The sequence below is a fragment of the Peromyscus leucopus genome, chromosome 20 (genome assembly GCF_004664715.2).
Source record: "Peromyscus leucopus breed LL Stock chromosome 20, UCI_PerLeu_2.1, whole genome shotgun sequence".
In the NCBI taxonomy this organism is placed as follows: Eukaryota; Metazoa; Chordata; class Mammalia; order Rodentia; family Cricetidae; genus Peromyscus; species Peromyscus leucopus.
This window is the reverse complement of record NC_051080.1, coordinates 21,508,530-21,532,680: the sequence shown is the minus strand read 5'-3', so window position 1 is coordinate 21,532,680 and position 24,151 is coordinate 21,508,530. Positions and strand designations below refer to the sequence as shown.

At 36.7% G+C, this 24,151-nt stretch overlaps 1 protein-coding gene across 7 annotated transcripts in view; it reads left to right on the top strand.

Annotated features, from left to right (window-relative positions):
• Cyrib (CYFIP related Rac1 interactor B) overlaps positions 1-24,151 on the top strand; it is a 138,461-nt gene that overhangs the window by 102,717 nt on the left and 11,593 nt on the right. For 3 of the 7 annotated variants that reach the window (XM_028876037.2, XM_028876038.2, XM_037197506.1), the window contains 4 exons: positions 6,850-6,932; positions 13,963-14,084; positions 19,067-19,172; positions 23,623-23,759. In XM_028876037.2, the coding sequence (XP_028731870.1) occupies positions 6,860-6,932; positions 13,963-14,084; positions 19,067-19,172; positions 23,623-23,759 (438 nt within the window). In that variant the 5' untranslated portion in view covers positions 6,850-6,859. Of the gene's footprint in view, positions 1-5,857; positions 5,943-6,849; positions 6,933-13,962; positions 14,085-19,066; positions 19,173-23,622; positions 23,760-24,151 lie in introns of those variants that run through there. The other 4 variants (XM_028876040.2, XM_028876041.2, XM_028876039.2 and 1 more) reach the window with 3 other exon arrangements.

Here is a 24,151-nt window from a genome sequence, read left to right as displayed (position 1 = left end):
ACTAGTGATTTAAAAAAAAAGCCATAGTGGCAGTATAGTTAGTAATTCTCAGTGCATGAGTACAGATGGATGGCCTGTAAATATAAAAAGAAGCATATGTTTTTAATGGTAAAATGCAAGTTATGCTACAACTTCAATCTAAGTGGTATATGAATGTTGCTGTATTTTTTTTTTCCCAGTTACTTTTTGGTTTAAAGAAATAGCAAACAAAGAATTAAAACTCATTCTCTCTGGGAAGTCTTAATCAACCGTAGTGAGACTGGACTAGATACTCCTTTTTTTTCATGGTTTCTTTTACTCATTTCAGTCAGTCTGGTATCTCATTTTGTCTCTTGAATTCTGCATTACTAGATTTTCATTAGCCATCATCACTATGAGACATTATGTACTACATATAGAACCATTTGGGTCTTTATGTAATGCTAAATGGAATAAAATAGATAATCTATGATTTGTAGCATAGATGTTGGGAATAGAGTGGGTATCTGAATTCTAATCCAAGCTTTTTGTTCAGGGATATATGAGTGAAGCCCATGTGCCCTGTAGTGATTGACCACATTTTAAAATGTTTTTAGTTATTTGTAAATACAAAAGAAACACACATTATTTGTATACTATAAGTCTAAAAATTAAGAGAATCCCTTGAATCTACCAGTAATTGATAAACTAGAACATTATTGGAACCTTTTGAGTTGTCCAGTATTCTGTTTATCCCCTCAAATAGCTACTGTATACAATGTCTTTTAATGCTTCCACATGGAATTTGCTGATTAGTTTCCATGGTGTTGTTTCTCATTCATCTAAGTAAGTAATTTGTAGCTAGTGTTAGTTTATTTGTGCTGTATTATAGTTCTTTGGGTCCATATAGCATAGAACTTTATAGTGAGCACCAAATTCCTTCTCAAAGTAGCCATACCAGTTTACACTTCCATCAGCAGCATTCCCATTGCTCTTTCCTCTTACATCAGTATAGTACAACTTTGGGATGGATACTAGAATAAAGCCATCTTCAAATAGTGTTTTCAGATTAATCATCATTAAAACTGTTGGTATGTATTTATTTGACAACACAACATACGAAGGAAACCATAATTCAAAGCAGAATGCTACTTAAAAAAAAAACACCGAAGGTGACATTTTCACACTTAAATAGGACAGAATATTATTCATGATATGAATAGTAATGAAATGTCCACCCTTTTGAGTTCTTGGCATGAAATATAATTAGTGTAATAATTACTGTTATTAATTTCAGAAAGTATTAGGTTAAAGAAAGTGAATTTTGAATACTGTAGCTGTTTAATGATAATAATTTTTCAAGAGGAATCTTGAGCATTTCTCTGACACAGCATTCTGAGTATCCTTGTATTACTTACCTGCATTCATTGTTAGCTCTAATGACTGAAGGCCGTCCCCATCAAACTCAGATGCTATTAACATTGGATAGAATGTCATGGTTGTGGTTCACTTCTACTTCCATGTAATGATCTCTCCATTTATTGTATTTCTTACACATGACTTCATATCCTTAAGAGTAAATTTATATAGTTAATTCAGTGTCTTCATTTTAAAATACAATGTTGAAAGTGTATCCACTAGATGTCACCATACCAAAGACGTAGCGCATGAATCCTGTATCTGAAGCAACGGAGGGCGCAGTTTTACAAGTAAACTCACTTTAAATAAGTCATGCATTGTGAGACAGTTGGGATAAAAAGTCAGTTTTTTCCAAACTAAAAGTCAGCTTTTACCATACTAAAATTAAGAAATTTTGATCTTAGCGTGTGCTTATAATTCATGGTGACAGATTAATCTGCTACAATGGACACTTAGTACTTTGTTGTGAGCTGCCAGGTGCTGTGCATTGAACCTGGGTCCTCGGGAAGAGAAAACAGTGTTCTTACCACTGAGCCATCTCCACAGCCCCCATCACAGTGTTCTAGAAGACTTGATATGGGTTTAGATTTTATGTTCTGACAGGAAGCTATTGTGTAGTTTTAGAAAGAGAAAGAACACATAGTCTGATTTATGTATTTTTTAAAAGACCAGCTTGTCTTTAGTAAGAGATTGTCAGAGGAGAAAAGAGTAGAAGCGGGACGACCACTAAGGGTCCTTAATAATCCTAGCAAGAAGCAGTGGTGTCAGGACCAAGATGGCGGAGCAGTAAGCAGTAAGCCAAGTGTCCATTACACCAGTGATGAAAAAGTGTATCGATAGTGTCGGCATGACAGCTGCTTCTGATGGGGACAGCTTCGTTGTCATGGTCAGTGTTAGAGGCAGGTAGGGTGGATTGGAAGAGTGGGAGCTGAAAATGTAGAGAAGGCTGATGGCAGACAGGGTACTTACCAGTCAAGTTGTAAAGAAGATAGGGAGCATGATGAGGCACTGGAGCAGACAGCATGTTCTGAGCTTGGCAGAGCCAGTGTTCAAAAGGAATAGGTGCGAAGGGAGGGGCCTGAGGTTACTAATAAAGCAAGTGGACCTGGACAGCATCACCTCACTTGAGAACTTCTTCCCTTAAAGCATAACTATACTTAGAAAGAAGGGCTAGAAATTTCAGCTAAGGACACTTATTCCAATGTTAAGATTTGTGATATCACAAAGTGCCGTGTGTATTCAGGTGTGTGTGCCCAGGTGGAAATACCTGTGTGTGCACATGGGGAAGACAGGGAGACATTGAGTATCTTCCTTTATCTCTCTCCTCCTTAGTTTTTGACAAGATCACTCATAGGAATTATCTGTAGCTTACCATTCTTTTTACACTGTTTGGCCAGCGAGCTCCTGGAATCCACTGGCTCCACCCCTTCAGTAATGGGTTAAAAGCAGGAGTCATTTGCATTTTGCATATAAAAATGGAGTAAGGTCATTTCTTGCATGCAAGAATGGGTCAGAGGTTTGAAGAGTTTTTTTTTGTTTTCTTTTTTTTTAATATATGGAGTAGTCCCTTGGGGATAGGTATTCTGAAGACAATTTGGTATTTTTAATTATACACTGAAAGCTGCAGTTGTCAACCAGCGTACTTTTGCCTCCTGAGAAACACTTCTCATTATGTGGATTAGCCATTCATAGTGAATGGGCATTGGACAACAGTTGTGCTAGATCAGTCATTCTCTCCCAGAGATAATTTTGCCCTGAGAAGGCATTTGGGGGCAGTTTTGATTACCACATAGTGTGTTTGTGAGCATTCAGTTTGCTACTAGTGAGTTGAAGCTCAGGATGCTGTTAAATATGCTGACGTGTGAGATAGCCCTCAGTAACTAATGAAAACCCAGCCAAGTAGTGCCAAGGTTGGGGAACACAGTGCCAGATAAGAAAAGCATTTTTCAAAGCATTTATATTGAGATGAAAATGCTAGAAATCCTACATCATTACACTGGGGAATGAATTGGTCAAGACCAGGTATGTTGCAGTGGTGAGGAGTGTAGGCCCAACATTAGAATGTGATGACTGGAAATGGGAGCAGATTTTTAGAAGGGGACACAGGAAAACATTTTCCCTGCAGGTGGCATGGTGTATGTATAGGTAAAAGTTAAGGAAACTGAATTGCTCCCCCCCTTCTTTCTCCCTCCTGTACTATGATGGTGGTGTGTTAGGAAGACTGATGTTAAAATGATATTTGGCAGCATTCTAGACACAAGTGTGCTAAAGGTGGGCTTTATTCTAAGAACTTTGAAATCCTTTGATAAGTTGAAGACCTTTGTGTTAGTTAGGTTTTCCTTTGGGTTTATGGTTCTAGAAGGTTGAGAGTTCATCATGGGAGGTGAAGCATGGCAGTGTAGGCTGGAGCAGGTAGCCAAGGGCTCACATCTTGGATTGGAATTAGAAGCAGAGAGAACAAACTGGGAATGATGTGTGACTTTTCAAACCTCAAAGCCCACACTCATTGACATACTTCCTCTTGTAAGGGCATGCCTCCTAAGCCTATCCTAACAGCATCACCAGCTGAGGAACAAGTATTCAAATATCTAAGCCTCTTGGGACAGTCTCATTTAAACTACCACTGCTATTTTGTGTTAAAAGGAACAGAGCCACTTTTCACCCCTTTCCTCTTCTTTTTCTTCTTCTTCCACCTCTTCCTCTCAACCAGCTTGAGATAATTTGGATTTGATGATTTAGGAAAAATGCTTACCTTTTCCTTGGATATGAAAGCTTGGTATTAGAGTATAAGGCTATCCTGAGACCCTCTCTCAAAAAACCAACAGCTTGATATTAAACTTTTTACAATCTATAAGTTAATTACAGTGAACTATTAAATGCTTTCTAATTCACTGAATCCACTTACATGAAACATTGTACAAAATCAGAATGCTGAACATTATTGAATGGGACATTCAGTGTAATAGAAATAGTAGTATAAATTAAAAGGTAGGTAGAGTTAGGGATATGGTTCAGTTGGTAAAATGCTTGCCTTGTAAGGGTAAGTTTGAATCCCTAGCATTCATGTAAAAGCTGCTTGTAAAAGCATGCATTTGTAATTCCTGTATTGGAGAGGTAGGAACAGGTAGGTCCTTGGAGCTCAGTGGCCAGCCAGCCTTACTGAATAGTGAGCTTTGGGTTCAGTGGAAGACCCAGTCTCAACAAAACAAAACAAAGGTAGAGAGCCATTGGAGAAGACACTTGGCACCAACCTTTGGTCTTCACATATATGCACATATGTGCATGTGCATATGAGCACATAGACATACACACATGCATACACACAAACACTAGTAAGAAGAGATGATTTGGAATGAATTTTATTTGAAAGAAATAGAACCTAGTTTAATACTTAGTATATTTTAACATTTTATACAAAATGTGTTTTGTTTTACTGACTTTGACCTCTAATAAGAAACTGTTACACCTATATATCTGTTTCCTCCTGAGAAGCTGATAGGAACACAACCCAGTGTTGAGAGTAGGTAAGAGATAGGACAGGCACTAAAGTTCCAGTTCTTTTCAGTTTTTGAATGGGAGTTAGAAATAATGTATCTTCTTTCCTGATAAAAGTATCGTTACTTCTCATTTTTGTTTCCTGTAAATATTGTCTGTGCAGTTGAGTGGAGGAAAAGGAGTATTGTAGTTGGAAGGAACAGGGGGCTCTGAGTAGTTCTGACAGTGTGATCTGTTTGCTGCCCTGTTTTACTCTACCTGCCAGGTTGGAGCCTGGTTTCCTGACACTACCTTTCACCTTCACAGAGCCATGGCACACCCATGGGCAAGACTTATGCCAGTGTTTTATTGTTACACTTTGTCTGCATAATTGGAATAATTGTTGGGACAATTGCTGCTTCTGTATGTGGTGTTTGCTGGGTTAACGTTTTAGTCACAGATTATGTATATAGCTAAATGTTCAGTTAAGAGTTAATAATAAAATTTTGGTGAATCTTAGAAAAAAATATTGTGATTTATACAATAATTTTCTAAAGTGGTTAATTAATTGATAGCCTTCTTTAATGGTTAAATGTGGTTTGAATACTGTCTTCTTTGTATTTCCAATAGAATTTAATTCAACTTGAAGGACAAAACCTTCATTAATTTAAAAATAATAGTCTGGATAGTTACATATTTGAAAAAAACTAGTTTTGCTGTTAATTCAGATTTAGATTATGTACCTCAAGTTTTTAAAAAGAACATTAGCATAGATATTAATCAAGTGTAAATATTGCAAATTCTATGTGAAAATATCTTTTTCCCCATCTTGCTTATCTAGCTTTTTCATATGTGGAACCAGGGGGACAGGAGCTGTAAAGTTATCAGGGTGAGAACCATGTAAACCTGCACCTGTTGGCAGCTATGAGCAAGCAAGCCTTGCTGAACCCCAGGCCACTGCTTCAGCCTTTTATTGGAACTAAATGATGTTGCCATTTTTATTTTTAGGTTTGCTGGCATGGGTAATCTCATTAAGGTGCTAACCAGGGACATAGACCACAATGCAGCACATTTTTTCTTGGACTTTGAAAGTAAGTCTCCTTAGCCCTTCACAGCTGGTGCATAATGGTAAAGGTGGAAGATTAATTATACTCACACCACAGTGAAGGCCAGCCAGAATATTTGTTAAACATGGGGATCAAACAAAGGTTGCATGATTTTTTTTTTCCCTTAATTGTAGGCAAACATCACCATCATATGTATAATTCTTTAGTTTCTCATTTGCTAAAATCATGTTGAGTCTGTAGCCAGTGCTGTCCTTTCATTAGTCCATGAAGCAAGTAGCCTTATGATGAATATTCTAATAGTATGCTTTAGTGACTATGCCAAAGTCTATTCACTTGTCATCCAATAATAATTTGCTTTAAGAAATAAAATCTGTGCTGCATATCTAAAATGAATACTTTAAATAGCTTCCACAAATTTTACAAATCAAATTTGGTTAGGAATACCGGCTATATTTATTAACATGTAGGAAGTTAAGTTTTCATTTTAAAATGAGATGTGTAGGTGAGCTTTGGCCAACCTCTTAATATTTGGCCTTGCAATAAATTGTTGTTTGATTGCTATACTTAGAAAGTGACATGTAAATAATTTTTGATTGGAAATTTCTTTTTCAGAATACTAGCACTATTGGAATACTTAAAGAATTTTTCATTATAAGGCCATTAATGAAACTTGTCTTGGGAGAATTTTGAGAAGAATTAGAGCAACAGTTGTGCCATTATGTACAGGAAAAACCACATTTCACCTCTAGGTCCTACACATCAACACCTTGAGAACCTGGTTTGCTGTCTGCCAGAGCACAGTCTGGGTAACCTGAAGGATGAATTCATGGCCTAATGAACATTTTCCCTGTTACTATTTTTCTTTAAGTCAATTTCAGTTGTTCTTTTTTATAAAGGGATATTTTCTCTTTTCTCATTCTTGTCTTGACAGGTACCTTAACATGGGGAATCTTCTTAAAGTTTTGACATGCACAGACCTTGAGCAGGGGCCAAATTTTTTCCTTGATTTTGAAAGTGAGAAGATGATTTTATATCTATTTCTCTTTGCCTGCAGTAGACTGCGTTTGTCTTGCACTAATGAATGTTTCCACTTTGCCATCTTTTTAACTGCTTTGCATGACTGAGCTGTGAATTGTTTGAGTAAAACTTCTGGTGCCTTCTAGAACTGAATCAGATTTAATAAAGTAAATTACAGTAATAAAGTACCTATTTGAATTTTGTAAGAGATTTCATCTCTTAATTGGCTATTATGTTATTATTGAAGACCTATGATAATGAAAACACAAAAATATTGAAAAGGGAAAAAAAAACGCTACCTCAAGATCTACTTATAAAAATGATATTTGAGGAAAAAAATGTATTATAATTGAGAAAATGGACTAGATTTCATTTGCTCCATATGCATATTTAAAGCATTTTTAAACATGGATCTGTTCATGAAGGCTATTCAGAGCTCAGTAATTTGGGCATAATATTAAAAGGTAAGTGTGAACCTAAATTATTTAATCTTTACATATAATTTAAGAAGGTAAAATGATTTTGTGTATTTCAGGAATTCATTTTATTCTGATTCTTAAGTAAAAAGACAAATAATGGGTTCACAGACCTTTAAGTAGTTTGCCTTGTATCTGTCCTGTGTTGCATGACTTACTGTAGTGTAATCTAAGAGTGGCAGGTAAGTGTCATTGAGCTCTGCATGCTCTGCTTTTGCTTTTGGCTGTTGCTATTGCTTCAGCTTGTCTGATTGTAAAATTGAGAAAAATGACTTTAAATTGGTGTTTTAATGTGAATGTTGCTATTTTAACTGATTAGAAAATTGTTAGGAAAGGGTGAAGAGATAGCTGTAAATCATGCGATTCCTTATCTTAAACAGATTTTTAAGTATTAAAATTTAAGACTGATTTTGGAGAGCAAATCACTTGAAAAGAGAGTGGTTTGTTTTTCACCTTCAGTTTAGTTTTTATATAGTTCATTCTATTTTGTTACCCATTTAACACATTTATCCTTTTAAGTCAGGGTACTTGATAGGAACATGCAATTTCTAGCATATCTTTATTTTGTAGAATACTTTGTAGTCTCTGATAATTTTCTACTTTTAGTACATTTCTACAAAAATCTGTTACAGTCTGGGTACTGTGTGTAGGCTACTAAAGGAGGAAGCCAAAATTGAGACATTACATTCTTGGGATTTTAGGGAAACTACATTAGATGAACTTTAGTTTTCTTGACCCTTCTCAACAATTTAGCAGTGCTGTTTTAAGTGCATGTTTAGCATGGATTTTAATCAGCTTGGGGATGTTGAGCAGACTGCTGACTTAAAGATTGTTCTTCCAGATGAGGCAACTTACATTAAAGCTGTATTAGTTTATTTGCTCTGTTTGAATCTTGGTCCTCTATATTTTCCCACTCTTCTGTCTTCTTTTTTCTTTGTCACAAATGTCTTATGTTGCAGAATCTTGGCTTTGATATAGTCAAGATCTTGTTCAAGACTTGGCACTTGATCTTTTTATAAAGCTAGCATCTTGTTTTGTTAAAGTATGAATCATGAATTTAAATGTAGAACTTGAAATGATTACTTGATCTTGGCTTGTGGGGGTTGAGGGTTGCATCATTATCTTCACATTTTAAATATAAATACCTAATTTAGTGATAGGAAAAAGTTCAAATCACAACAACAAAAATAATAGTGTAAAACTATGTGTGAACCTTTTAAAGTAAAAATAAACTTTCAAGAAGTGCTATTATTAAAAATGGGTGTTTTGCCTTCATTATATCTGTGCACACGTTTGCAGTGCCTGTGTAGACCAGAAGAGGGCATCAGCTCCCCCTGGAAATGGAGTTGCAGGTAGTTGTGAGCTGCCATGTGGGTGCTGGGAATTGAACCTGGGTCCTCTGGAAGAGCAGTAAGTGCTCTTAACCACTGAGTCAACTCTCCAGGTTAAAACATTTTATATGACGCTTGTTGCTTCTATCAGCCAGTATAGACCTTTTGGTTGCTATTTGCTGGTATACCATAAAAGAAGCTCAATGAAGACATACTGTACCAGGATAGAATTTGCTCCCAACTTCTAATTCAGATGCCCAGGTTCATTTTCTTTGGCTTCTGACACTTGTGGACTATTAATTTTATATCTATTTTACACATTTTTTTTCTCTTTTTAAAGAAATAGACAATTGTGAACTCTTTATCATTAAGCTAACGTAGAGACTTTAGCCCATTGGATGGTTCCTCTTTTTAACTATTACATACCAGAATCAAAGTTGTCAAACATAATTGATCTGCCTTGTGGGCTATTAATTTTCTATTTTACACATTTTTTTTCTCTTTTTAAAGAAATAGACAATTGTGAACTCTTTATCATTAAGCTCTTATAGAGACTATACATGGTTCCTCTTTTTGACTATTACATACCAGAATCAAGGTTGTCAAATGTAGTTAATCTGCCAATTCTCATTTGTTATTTTGATAAAGGCAAATTTGATTAAAGTAGTTAAGGCTATCTTTTTTCTTTCTGCCTTTTTTTTTTTTAATTATTTATTTATTATGTGTACAGTGTTCTGCCTGCATGTATGCTTGCACACCAGAAGAGGGCACCAGATCTCATCACAGATGGTTGTGAGTCACTGTGTGGTTGATGGAAATTGAACTCAGGACCTGGAAAAACAGCCAGTGCTCTTAACCTCCGAGCCATCTCTCGGCTCTGAGCTATCATTTTTCTATATATGGAATAATATTCAGATCACCACAGTAGTTTAGGCCTATTACTCCTGTCATTCTTAGTGGTTGGACCCATCCCCACGTATCTCCAGAGTTGGGCTGTATAGAAATAATTTTATATATCTTTTTAGTTAGGGAGGCCACTGGAAAGACGTAGCAACATGCACAGTGGTGTTAAGATAGACACCGTTCTGTGTCTGGCTTTTGGGCATCCGAATGTATCAAATTATATATGCCCATGCACCTTAAACTTAATTTTGTGGTATGTAATAATTTATTATACAAATGAAGACTGTGTTGAAGTCGTTATTCCCTTAACCTAGACGCCCTTTCCAGGTTTACACTTCAATCCATGTATACATAGAGCTAGCCTCTTGTATACCAGTCAGTAGGTACTAGGTATACAAAGGTTATTGTTCTTTCTACCTCTTCCATGGGATCTCAGTCTATTTAGTAGGGTAGATAGAAGTGAAGAATCACAGTCTCATTTACATAATTTATACTCAAGGTATAGATCAGAAGGTGAGATTTAGTAAATTTGGCACCACCATTGAAGCCTTCTGGTGATGATGTTGGAGGTGAGTGTTGGAGGGTGCATGCAATATGTACAGCTCATTTAGGAAGGACACTGGAAAGAAGCAGCAACATGCACGGTGGTTTGAAGACAGATGCCATTCTATGTTCAGTGAAACCTCATACACTTTAGATACAGGAATTCCTCTTAAGTCCTATTAAGATAATAAGCCCAGAATTGCTTCATAATATATGACCGCAGATATGCTAATGACAGTATATTTAAAAATAACAAAACAAAATGGCAGCATTTTATAGTTTCTTCCTCTAATTCTTAGAGTGACCTACTGTTAAGGTTGTTAATTAATAGCTCATTCTAAGATTAAATCTTTAGCAACTGTTACGTCAGTGGTTCACACAATTCTGGCTCATAGAAGAAGAGGGACTTTTTGGGTTTGTGTCCCTTCCCAGCCTTGAAGTTCAGTATTTGTTAAATTTCATTTATGTATCAAAGTAAATCAAAATAGTTTTTGTAGAAATGGTCATTTATAAGAAATGGAGTCTACTTTTTCTGCTTGTCATTAGTGCCTTCCCATTGAATCATACACTTCTTCTCACATCTTTTTGTGTTGCCTGTCTTCCTTTAATTAAAATTTTTGGTACTCACTCTTAAGGCTAATGTGATTTTTTTCCATTTAATCTCTTGCATATTTTCAATTGCTCTTGATCTATTCTAGGGAATATCTTTATTCCAGTGGCATCTTTAAAATATTTTTTGAAAACTAATCTGTGATCAAATGTGTAATGGCCTCCTTTAAATTAAAAGCTGGAGGTTCATTTATGATTATGCTTCCATTCATTCAGAAACTGTTTATTTTAGAAAATCTACTAGGTTCTTTTGTCACAATTGTAATTTTTATGTTATCTTCTTTTTTCTCCTTTCATAGTTCAGTTTTTGATTCTTTAAACAAACAAAAAACCCCACTATCTCCAGTTTTAGTGATTACTTTCAGTGATTCTTTGCTGGAGTCTTCTAGGGAATTCTTTCTCTACCTGATAGGAAATTGGTATGATATGGCTAAAAATAATTAATTTTGCCTTCAAACAATAACAGCAATTGGAACATGCCTTAATTTCCCCTTAACAAGATGTACATTTAAGGCTGATGAGCAATGAATATGTCTCCCTTAGTAAGTACAGTGCTTTGCATTCAAATGAGTATCGTTTTGTTGGCAGGCTATGTGGTGTATTTTAAAAGTAAAGCTATGAAAAATCAAAGTGACAAGTCTTGGTTGCATTATATATAATGACATTTTTTTTTTTTAAAAGAAATGCTTCATTTTATAGTTTCTTGTCCCTCCCTGGTATTTCACCCTTTGCATGGTTTGCTTTCAATGAAGTAGTGCTTATCTGTCTGCTCTTTTCTGTTCGTCTTCATTTCTACAGCAGTCTTCAGCAGCTTTCAAAATTATAAATGTGACTTTCCTGTGACAGTCTAAAAAATGTTTGATCAGTGTGGTGCTGGGTGTTTTTCCCTCTTAGGGAAACTTGAATCTTCTCCTTTATTTTAAATTTCTTGGTACTTATTAAACCTTTGCTAGTTATTAACTACTTACAAGGTCTATTTAAATCTACCTGATGATGTTTCATTTGTATGTAAACTCAATGTCACATTTTTATGTTATTAGCCTAGTGACCACACCAAAAATACATAGTTTAGTCTTCAAATGATACAAATGCCTTTGATATGTAATAGATAAAATACTTTCCTTTGTCATGAATTCCCACCTCATAACTTCAAACTATGTGTCTATTAATGTTGTGTCTGTAGTTCCACAGTCCATATGAGAAAGTACTGAACTTTCATTTTTGCATGTACAAAGTATTTCTCTATGCTGCATCTGGTGTAAGTATAAAGGCAATGGGTGTGCTTTTTAAAATTATTGTGCCTAATTATTGCTTTGAAAAATATGGTCTAGCTGTATGTAAAAACATTACTGCTTAAAACAACAGACTGACTCTTTTGTTTTATAACTCTAGACATTTATCCATACTTGAGTATTTACTCTTAAAACCTTTGTAGCTTTGGACACAATCTTTTAATATTTTAATTGGCTCTTTTTATTATATTTTTTATTTTAAAAAAGTAATTAAAATAAGTGAATGAATATCTAAATACATTTTTAAAGTTGGCTTTCCACGTGAATGTTTTTTTACTGTTTCTATACTGCTGTCTTACGTACATTGAATTTAAACTTGGGTACTGTGATTGTTAATTTTAAACATGTTGTATATTATTGACTAGTTGGTAGGTAATAGAGGGAACTGGATCATTACTTGCCCCAGGCATAAAAAAAAGATATAATTTAAGATGTTTAAGATGTCTTTACGTTTAGTCTCAAGTGTGGTTTTTTTTTTTTTTAATTTTCTAAGTAAAAGGACAAATAGGTATAAAGTCTAGTAGCCAGTTTTATATTACTGGCAAACAGTGAATCTGGCCAGAAATACTCTGAATTCATTTTTTAAATTTGGACTGGCTCTTTTCCTCCACCCCCAAAAAGCATGTTAGCATGGAGGAATTCTGCCAACATAGTTTATGGCATGATCTTATGTATTTTATACTTTATTTGTAGGATTGAATATGATCTAGCTGGAAATGCTTATGAAAAACTCTTTGCTTGAGTAGTCTACCTTTTTGTCTCAAAATAGAAAGGAGTATATTAAAGAGACTTGAGCTTAGAGGAAACAAATGACCATGCTATAAAAATGGGATTTCTGTTACCTTTGTCTGGCAGAGAGAAATCCAGATTTTGTCACCTATCAACATACGTTTTCTGGTTAGCACCACTGGTGGTAAAAGTGCCCATATGTTTGTATCCCTAACTGTGATTTTTGTAACTGTAATTATTCCTTCATTTTCTTCCTCCTCAGTCCTAGGTATGTAGAAAGTCAGTTTTTGATTTTGCATTTCAGAATTTCAGTGGTGATCTTGTAGCTTAAAGTAATTTACTCTTCAGCTGCTCAGGAGTTCTGTAGTGGTTTTGTAGTGTGAACTCCTGCACAGGAATCTTGACTTTCATACTCACCAACAGAGAAGCTCAGCGACACTGCCATATTATATTATCCTCTCTCATAACCTCATGTGATCACAATTGTTCAGACATTTTTAAATGGCCCCTAGCAATCCTCACTTGTTAAAATAAAGTGAACTGTATAGGAAATAAAGTAGTGTTAGCTTTTAAACTGTAGATGAGCAAGATAATTTAGTAGGTAGGCTTTTTTTTTTTGATTGCATTAAATAGAATAGTGACCATTCATTTGTTATCGTTAGTGACAGTGAGGCATGCAGTACAAAAAGGGATCATCAAATATATCAGATGCTGGGCATGTTCTTGCATTTTTGTAATCCCAGCACTTGGACTGAAGCAGTAGATTTACAGGTTTGAGGATAGCCTGATGTACATAATATGTTAAAAGCCAGTCTGTGCTGTGTGGTGAAACTACCTGAAAAAAACCAAAACTATAAGTAATACCAGTTTACATTTTAATTCAAATTCTCAGATTTGTTTAATATACCAAGTCATAATTTATATTAAACTAAATATTATATAGTAATATTTGTTTTTCTCTTGCTTCTTTATAATTTGTATAAATTTGAAATTAGCTTAAATTTGCCTTCTAAAAAGTGCAAAATTAATATTGAGTAAAACGTAACTCATTTTTGATAATTTGGGTTGTTAATTGCTTATAGTTAGTAGATATATTAAAATATTCATGCCACTGTAAATTTTCTTGTACTTTCATGCTGTTTAGATGCCCAGCCTACAGAATCTGAGAAGGAAATATATAATCAGGTGAATGTAGTGTTAAAAGATGCAGAAGGCATCTTGGAGGACTTGCAGTCATACAGAGGAGCTGGCCATGAAATACGAGAGGTAAAGTTTATAATTTATTATAGGTGCTTTTCCGTAAAGGGGAATTGGTTACGTGTCTCCTTGGCTTAATTTCTATCATTTTCTGGTCTTGCTTGCTATGGAAAGTATTATATTTGACAAATCACTTGGCTTTATTTCAAAAGTGGTTGCAGTGATCCATTGGCAGAGGGATATTATAAAAGGGAAGTGTTGCCTACCCGTATGTGATAGATAATAACATTACTGTTTGTTACAGTCACACATGAAAATTATATTTTCCCTTGGGAACTATTTATGCTTTCTTTTTGTGGAAAAGAATATAACTCTCTGGCTTCTTCCAGTCTAGTTTTGAACTCCTAAGCTTCCTAGGAGAAACTGAAACCATCCAAGGTAGTCTTCCACATCCAGCTCCCTCCCCACCTGCCCTTTCTCTAATAGCTTTATGCTAACTGGAAAGTGTGAGGTGAGGTGTGCACTCTGCTCCTCTAGTCTCTGAATTTACACAGACTTTTGGGCCTCTTCTTTTCTATTCTGTTCTTCTGAAACTGAAATGCCCCTGCTTCTTTTCAGGACCAGCTCTGCCTTTATTCTCAAGTTCCAATCTGGAACTTCATTTACTCTTTAATTATTCTTTTTCTTGATTACATCTTTATTTGCTTTTCTTTCCTCTGAATGTACTTACTCTACTCTGATTCAGTACTCAAACTCTCTTGCCCTCTAGACCTTAATTTCTCAGCACTACATTTCTGGAAGGCAATGCCCATGCTTTGTTCATGTTCCCCTTGCTTCTGTTACTCTCAGTATCAAGTAGTATAGCAGTCATCAAAGACCAGTATTTTGGGTCCCCAGTCTTCGTGTCTTGATTTATCCTCTGACATACTCTGACAGAGTAAAGTGCAGGAAGACGAGGACACTGGTTTTGGACTAACTCTGTAGCCTAAGGGAGGAGTGATACTGAAATGACTCAAAATTCAGAGTAGCAGCTGGTAGTTTCATTAACTGAAGGAATTATAGTTCAGTTACAGTTCCTGCCACTCATGCTCTGGACTGTTTGTGACCTGCGTCTTGCAGAGCAGTCTCCTTCCCTTTGATTTTGTGTGGAGAGCCTTTTCTTTCTTTCCTTCACCTGTCCATAACCTTCTCTGCTCTGCGTTCCTAGCACTTAACACATGGTCTTTGTGGTAGTCATGAACTTTAAAGAATAATGATGACCCAGTGTTTGTCTTTAATCCCACTCACCCTCTAAGCTTTAGAGGGTTAAACCCCAGGCTCTTGTGTATTCAGTGCTTAATAAGCTGTAAACTGTTGAGGCAATACATTACTAGAGCTGTGGACTAATCTTTCTGCTATCATTAACCTAACATTTTTGTGAAAGACTGTGACTGTTACTATGAAATCAGATACTGAAGGCATCAAAATATAATTTGAAAATCAGATATGGAAGTAAAACACTACTCAGTAAACTGTTTCTTCCCTATAAGTCACAACAATTCACAAATTATTATAAAAAGGGTTTGATGGTATCTTCGCGTTGATTAAATATAGTCAGATTCTTATCATTTGGTCATCTTTACTTCTTATAGTAAATAAAGAAAAAATTCTCATTCACTACACAGACATTCATTATGTATTTTTCTCCCTAAAGGTAGAAATTTTAGGATTGAAAAAAGTTTGATTAATTCTCATCAGAAGGGTTGCTTTGTGTCTGTGTAGGAAAGGCTCCATGAATGAAGGGGTACTCCTCCTTATTTGCATGTGTACTTCATTGACTTCATGCTGAGATTGAGTTTTAATTTCTGGAAGAGAATACATGATCAGAAAGTTTACTGAGGTCATTTATGAGATACTCAATGAGTCTGCAAAGCCAGAAACTTTCAATACCATGACCAAAGTGACATTTTCCGCAAGATGCCCTAGGTATATAATAGAGTTGATTTCCCAAGGGTATAGCTACACATAATTCACATTATTCCATAACTTTTGATGTGGAAAGGTAAATGCCTCAAAGTAAGTGTGTGTGTGTGTGTGTGTGTGTGTGTGTTTTAAAGGCTTAGATGGGGGAAGCGAAAATATAGCTAGAAAACATTAAAGAACACAAAAGTATAAGGAGAGAGAAATATAAAGCAGTGGTCAGAGATTGACCTTATTGAGCTTTGAGAATGTTGAGGCAGCTGAAGCTTTCTTTATGTGTGTTGGTGCATAGACTTACTTAAGGTCTCTGAATAGAAGGAAAACAGTTCACATTGAGAAAGGCCAAGTGCCACTATAAAATGGTTACTTTGGCACTATATTAAAAAAAAACCAAAAAGCTAAAATTATTTGTACTTTTAAACCAGGTATTTGATTCTATATGTTCCAAATAAGGGAAAAGGTAAATGTAAAGAACAACGACTCCTTTACTCACTATAACAAAATGGAAGCAACTAGCAAAATTGCTATGGTAATAAAATTTGAAAACTCCATGTTGCCAGGTGGTGGCACACTCCTTTAATCCCAACACTCGGGAGGCAGATGCAGGTAGATCTCTGTGAATTTGAGACCAGCCTGGTCTACAGAGTGAGTTAAAGGCCAGCCAGGACAACACAGAGAAACCCTGTCTCAAAAAACAAACAAAAAAAAAAAATGTACCTCCATGTAAACAGTGTAGCACAGTACCTGCCATAAAGTAACACACACTGTTTCCTGGTAGCTTGTTAATGATGTAGACTTGAATATTTATTAAAATAACATTTGTAAAGCATGGATTTAAAATGGAATAAGTATGATTTAGGGCTAGAGAGATGGCTCAGAAGTTAAGAGCACTGGCTGTTCTTCCAGGGAACCAGGGCCAATTCCCAGCACCCACAAGATGGCTCACGTCTATTTGTAACTCCAGTTCCAGGAGATACAGCACCATCTTCTGATCCCCTCAGAAACCAGGCATGCATGTGGTTCACAGACATACATGCAAACAAAATATACATACAAATAAATCAAAATTTTAAGTATATAACCCTAAAATGAATAATTATGAGTTAAGTCAAGTATGTTCTCTAGTATAAATCTCTAGTGAAGGAATAAAAACTTCTACTAATGTTGAAATCTGCCCTAAGTTTTAGCAGATTTGAAAGTGAATTGTAGTACTCGCTTCAAGATATCTTTGCCATTGGCATTACTAAGTGCCCTCTTATATATTGAGCTGCTTTGGATACTGGACCCAAACTTACTAACATAACAGCAGTGAGTCTGAAGTGAGAGGTGAAGGACCAGCCACTTAGAGAGATCCATAGAATTTCAGCCATGAAGTTACGCTCAGTCTTCAGTTCCACCAGGTAGGGCAGGTCCTGGGAAGTAGCCCCACCAACTGGAACAATAGATGACATCTGCAGGCACACTTGTGAATCGATGCCTAGATTTTCATAAGAGAAGCTGGGGGATACTTAAGAGAAAACGAAAGTGTAGTTTTATCTGTTTGCTTATTTCCTGAATAATAAACAAATTTACATTACTTATTATAATATGGACTGAGTCTGGGCTTGTGGACCTAAAAGGATTTCTCCCCAGATATTAGCATATTATCAAAGATTGTTTGAAATCTCATGTTTATATGAAGTTAAGAGTATTACATGTTGTGATACTTGATTTTTATTATAATATTTCTAGATAGTAACATGGGTAATATTGGCTTTGGACCCTGCTGTATCTAAGAATTATTCAAATAATTATAGAAAAAAAAATCAAAATTTGAAACTATCAGCTAGATGTGATAGCACATGCCTGTATTTCAACACTTTCGAGATTGAGGCAGGAGGATCATGAGTTTGAGGGCAGTCTGGGCTACATAGTAGGACCTGGCATTTGGAAATGTATATAGTGATTTACTTAAGGCACAGCCCATTTATTTATTCGCACTTAATATATTCACAACATTTTTTTTTGGTTTTTCGAGACAGGGTTTCTCTGTGTAGTTTGCGCCTTTCCTGGAACTCACTTGGTAGCCCAGGCTGGCCTCGAACTCACAGAGATCCGCCTGCCTCTGCCTCCCGAGTGCTGGGATTAAAGGCTTGCGCCAACACCGCCCATATTCACAACATTTTAAAGTCTAAGTTTAATTTTATTTTGCCTTGATTTTGTTTTTGTGTGGGTAGATTCAGTACTAGTGCCTTGAGGGAAACTAAACATGTCACTTCTTCTGGTGACCCTATAAGCAGCTCCTGCCATAGTTACAGATTTTTTTCTTTAAGATAGTGAGTTTGGGTTATTTAAAATATTAGAGGAGGCAAAGCAAGTTGTTAGGAAAAAAACACATTGAGTTTTGTAAAGGATTAAGAAAACGTCTTTAAGTCAAAAGAAGGTCCAAGTAAGAAAATTCTTTCTTCTGGGAATAACTCTATCCTGAGAAGAGACCACCGCATAATGAAGGACTAGCAATGTTGACAGAGGTCTGTGTATTTGGGGTCTCTTCCTGGTTGATCTCTTCCCCTTCAGAGCTGAAGCTGCTTTGTCTGTCCTCTTACTCAGGAAGCCTCAGAAAACCAGAAAAGGATCTTAGTTCTAAATAAGGAGTATTTACAATATTTCTCAGTTGCACTTTGCAGGTTGACTCAGGTTCATGTTTGCCAGGTCTTAGAGCTGATGTGGACTGTGCACTTTGAATTAAGGCTTCTGGGCCCTTTCCCAGGATTGGTGTCTTCATTTATTGTCTTACTTCGTTCCTTCTTGATGACATACCAAGAGTGTCTCTGCAGTAGGGGAAATAGTATAAAATATTTTCCTTCTGTGGATCTAAATGACACCAAGAAGTAATATAGTTAACAAATAGGGTTTATTTTATTATAATACTATATTGCATCTACTGGTAATAATCTTTGTGGAGTTGAGAAAGTCCAAACTAAAAATTCCTGTGTCTGTCATTCTATATTTTAAATATCAGGATCTCCTTTACTTGGTAAAACTTTGCCTTAATGTAAAAAAGACTTAGGACATTTATAAATCTTCACTTTTTTATTTCTTGGGTTTTGAAGGCAATCCAGCATCCAGCAGATGAGAAGTTGCAAGAGAAGGCATGGGGTGCAGTTGTGCCACTAGTAGGCAAATTAAAGAAGTTTTATGAATTTTCTCAGAGGCTAGGTAAGTGTAAAACTTTCTAATATTTACTTTCATGTTACAAAGAATGTTAAAAACAAAAAACAACAACCCTGTTTCTTAGGTCCAGAATGTTTTCAGAATGTTTTGGCTGTGTATCTATTGTACAGGTAAGGCAGGATGTATATGAGCACACAGAAATGTACTCATCATGTCCTCAGGCCCAGATCTTTGAATTCTTCAGACTGTATTCCTCATCAAGTTGTGATTTACAGAAGGAAATCTGATTTATTTGCATGCTTAAGGGTCTCAGTATAAGAAACCACATGGTAGAATTGGTCTCCATATCTATAACAAATCCTTTCCCAGGTAATTTTAAAAACAAAGACTAAAATAACCCAAGAGCCTGATGACAGACTGTTATGAGCTGCATTCTTCATATTGGGGCAGAACCCAGGGTCTTGTGTTTGGTAGGCAAGTGCTTGCCACTGAATGACATCCTAACCCTTAGGACAAACATTTAATATAACAGACAAGAAATGGAGAAACATTTCTATATTAAATATCTTTTTTGAAACTCTTCTGTGTGTATGCATACACATGTACTTGGAGGCCAGAAGTTGTTGGAATGTCTTTTGGTGATTACTTTTGCATCTTATTTTTTGAGACATGGTTTTTTACTAAATCAGAAGTTTATCGTTTAGGTTAGACTGGTTGGCAGAAAAACTCCAGGGATCAGCCTATGTCTACCCTAGCACTAGAGTCACAGGCATATACCAGCCACCATGCTTGGCTTTTACATGGGATCTGGATATCTGAATCATTTTCTTACTTTAAGTTTTAGTTGTAGTTTATTTTCCTAAGCATGAAAATTAGTTCTTTTTCAGTTATTTGCCTTTTAGTCAAGCGTCTCTGTGGTCTGTAGTTTTGCATCCTCTGTAAACTTTGTCAGCTTAGGTCTTCTCATCTTGGTTATTTTGACTGTATATTTAGACTCCTTCTTATGCTGTTAGTACTTAGCCTCTTTTGAAGTTGAAATGCTCAGATTCTACTGAAGCTGTCTTGGTCTCTTGGTGTGTATCAGTGAAGAATGAAAAAAACAGACCAAAGTGGGTGGATTTAAATGTTTTCTGATGTTCTAGATGTTGGAATTAACCTGGTAAAGTGTGTCCTGTGGATGCTGTTCTTCAGCAGAGGATATAATATAACAGTTCATAGCAAAAGTTTTCAATTTTCCCATTGTTAGTGGGCCTTGAGCCTTTCATAAAAGAACTCTTAGGGACTTGCAAAGTCATGAGTCAAAGTAAAACTTTGAACCCACAGCTAAACATTAGGTAGGGCTCGGGAACCCTGCAGAAGAGGGGGAGGAAGGATTATAGGAGCCAAAGGGGTCAAGGACACCCCAAGAAAACCCACAGAATCAACTAACCTGGGCTCATAGGGGCTCATAGACACTGAACTGATAACCAAGGATCCTGCATGGGACTGACTTGGGCCTTCTACAAATATGTTATGGTTGTGCAGCTTGATCTTCTTGTGGCACTCCTGACAGTGGAAACAGGGTCTGTCTTTGAGTCTTGTGCCGGCTTTTCGGACCCTTTTCCTCATACTAAGTTGCCTCATCTAGCCTTCAACTTGATATGCCATGTTTGGTTGATATCCATGGGCCTCCTGAATAGAAACAGAGGAAGAGTGGAGGGGGTACAGAGGGGAGAATGGTGGGGAACTGGGACGAGATGAAGGAGGGGAAACAGTGGTTGGATTGTAAAAATAAATAAATACATATTTATATATTTTTAAAAGTAAACTTTGAGATCTAATGGATTACCCTATCTCACAGGTCAGTAACCTGGTTAATGTTTCTAGCTTCATTGCTAACAGTATTTATTTGCTTGCATAATAGACTCAGTGTTGTTGAATGAGTAGCTCATACTTAAATGGCTACACAAATTTGGTATCTCAAATATGTATTAGGTCTTTAAGATCAATAATAGTACATGTTAAGCTCTTGAGACAACCTTATTTGACTCTTTTTTTTTTTTTTTTTTTTTTTGGTTTTTCGAGACAGGGTTTCTCTGTGTAGCTTTGCGCCTTTTTCCTGGAACTCACTTGGTAGTCCAGGCTGGCCTCGAACTCACAGAGATCCATCTGGCTCTGCCTCCCGAGTGCCGGGATTAAAGGCGTGCGCCACTACAGCCCGGCTTCCTATTTGACTCTTACTAGCTATGAACAATCTTGATAACCTCCAGAATTTAAGTATTCTGTCCAGACTGCACGGTCTTCTGCCTGTATCTCTTAAGCCTTTCTTATTTGTTCTCTACCTACCCCTCCAATGTGGAGCCAGAGATGAGAATAAATACCAGGCAGCTTGGGGAACTCCATCAACTGTTAAGTTGTACAAATCCTTCAGCATCTTGCAATACCAATGAAGGAGCTTGTGGCCTTAGCTGCAGCGTATCCTTCATGGGTTGTACTTCAGAAGAGAGACCCTGGTGTCTTGCTTGTTTTCATCTGTTAGAGTACAAGCCAATAATGCCAGACTACTTGGAAGATGCTGAGTTTTTCTGACAGTTTTAATGGCTAGATAAATTTTCTGTATTTGTGTTGGTCTCAGGCCTACAGGCCTTTCCTGTTGAGGCAGCTGTGTTGACAGTAGACATAATTCTTTATCTCACCAAGGTCTTTCTTCTGTTCCAGGGCTTATGGAGTGTATTCAGTATGTTGATTGTTCTCATTGGGCTCTTTGTTTGTTTGTTTGTTTGGTTGGTTTTTTGAGACAGTTTCTCTTTGTAGCCCTGACTGTCCTGGAGCACTCTGTAGACCAAGCTGCCCTTGAACTAAGAGATCTGCCTGCCTCTGACTCACAAGTGCTTGGATTAAAGGCATGCACCACCACTGCCAGACTGATAGATTTTCTTTTTAAAGCAGTGAATTGTTTGTTTGTTTTTATTGAGACAGGATCCCTGATAGCCTAGGTTGATCTTGAACTGACTATCTGAAGATGACCTTGAACCTTTTTTTTAAAAAAAACATTAATTTAGGGCCTGGAGAGATGACTCGGTGATTAAGAGCACTTGTTGCTCTGAGGACCTAGGTTCAATTCCTAGCACCCATGTGGCTTAAAACCATCTGTAAGTCCATTTCCAGGAGATCTGACTCCTATGGGTCCCATGCATGCACATGGTGCACATACATACATGCATGCAAACACATGCATAAAAATAAATTACTCTTTAAGAAAAGTTTATTTGCATCACAGAGTAGTTGTGGAAATCAGATTGTATGCTTGGTTCTTTTCTTCTCCCACTCTTGGTCCTGTGGATCTCCTGGTCTCTTGGCTTTGGCCTTGAGCTTTTTGGGGGTGGGCGGGGTTATGTTTTCACTGTGTAGACCAGGCTGGCCTCAAACTCACAGATATACGCCTGCCTTTGCCTCCAGAGAGTTGGGTGCCTCCCGGCAGCCCCCATTGTGCTCTTGGACTTGTGATTTTTCTGCTTCTATTTCCTCAGTGTAAGCATGCCAGGTTTATGTGTTACTGGAGATTGAATCAAGGGCCTCATGCCTGCTAGGCAAGCACTATCTCAACTGAGTTACACTCCCAGCCTGCTGTATTGATTAAAAAAAAAAATTAAAGATTCAAAAGCAAAAGTAATTGTGTTCCTAAGTGTTGAATGTGTTACATCTGTGGCCCTCTTCCCCCCAGTGATACCCTTTTGGTTTTCTTCTGATAATTCAAGGTCTGGTGTTTGAGAATGGTAGGATGACCTTTGGTGAGAATCAGTGACAGTTGTCTCTAAACGGAGAACTCATTGCAGGGGCGTTCTCTTCTGGTCATATTGTTCCCCCTTCTTCTAGCTCAACAACTTTTTAAGCTGGGTAATGACATTATCAAATTACCATGTTAAAACGAATGCTATCTTACCTGCAATGTAAGGACTGGAATGTGAGGTTATGTGTACCTTACAAGGTACAAGAGTGGATGTGAAGGTCAAGTAAGGGGAAACAGTTTCAGTTTGGGGTGGGGGTATTATTTTTTCCTTTATTCATTCCACATAGATGTTAAGGTCACTAGAAAGCAAAGTTTGGGAGCCTTTAGAACAGAAGAAAATCATGAAAGTCTGCTGTGACAGGATGTTCAAGAAAAGAAATGAGTGTTTGCATACATTTGATCAAGTTTCAGAGTTAATTTCAGCATTTTGGATGCTCAGGATGCTAGAGCTACCAGACAAGGAACACAGAGGGCTGTTTCCCCTGTGTTCTTGGTGCTTAGTTCAGATTCATGCTCTGCATCATTTTGAATCTGAGTTTATTGAATTAGTTCTCTTAAGGTTTTCATTAAATTGTAGAGACAGTTTGAGTGTGTGCAGTATTAGCAGTGGCAAGGTGTAGGTTTGTCTTGGCTATACAAAGAAAGAGCGAGAGTGTGTTCGTATCTGAATGTTGGTTGGGAATTGAACTCCCTGACAACCTAACATCTTTATCTTCTTTTCATTAGAAGCAGCATTAAGAGGTCTTCTGGGAGCCTTGACCAGTACACCATACTCTCCCACCCAGCATCTAGAGCGAGAGCAGGCTCTCGCTAAACAGTTTGCAGAGATTCTTCACTTCACACTCCGGTTTGATGAACTCAAGGTAGGGTAGTTTTTATGAAAATCATGTTTTCAATGAGTAGTCATAGGAGAAGCTTTGTTAACCTGTATTGAAATGATTTCTGCCCAACTGGAGAGCTAAATTTGAAATAGCAGCTCTTCTGAAGTGGCCACCAGCAAAGTACCAGGGGTCATTGTTCATTGTAAAAACAATAAGTAATCTCAGATGCATTTCTGATGTTTGGTTTTCTCTTTGTCTAGTTTATTTTACCTTTTTTTTTTAATACAAAACTTAATTTTTTTTTCCTCTCTCTTTCCCACCACTTTTTCTTTCCCCCTTTACTCTTGTCCTCTTCCTCTTTATAGTATTTGTACCCATAAGTCTGTGTTGCTGTATAGGACCAGTCTAAAAAAAGCACTGTATTTTTTATCTGG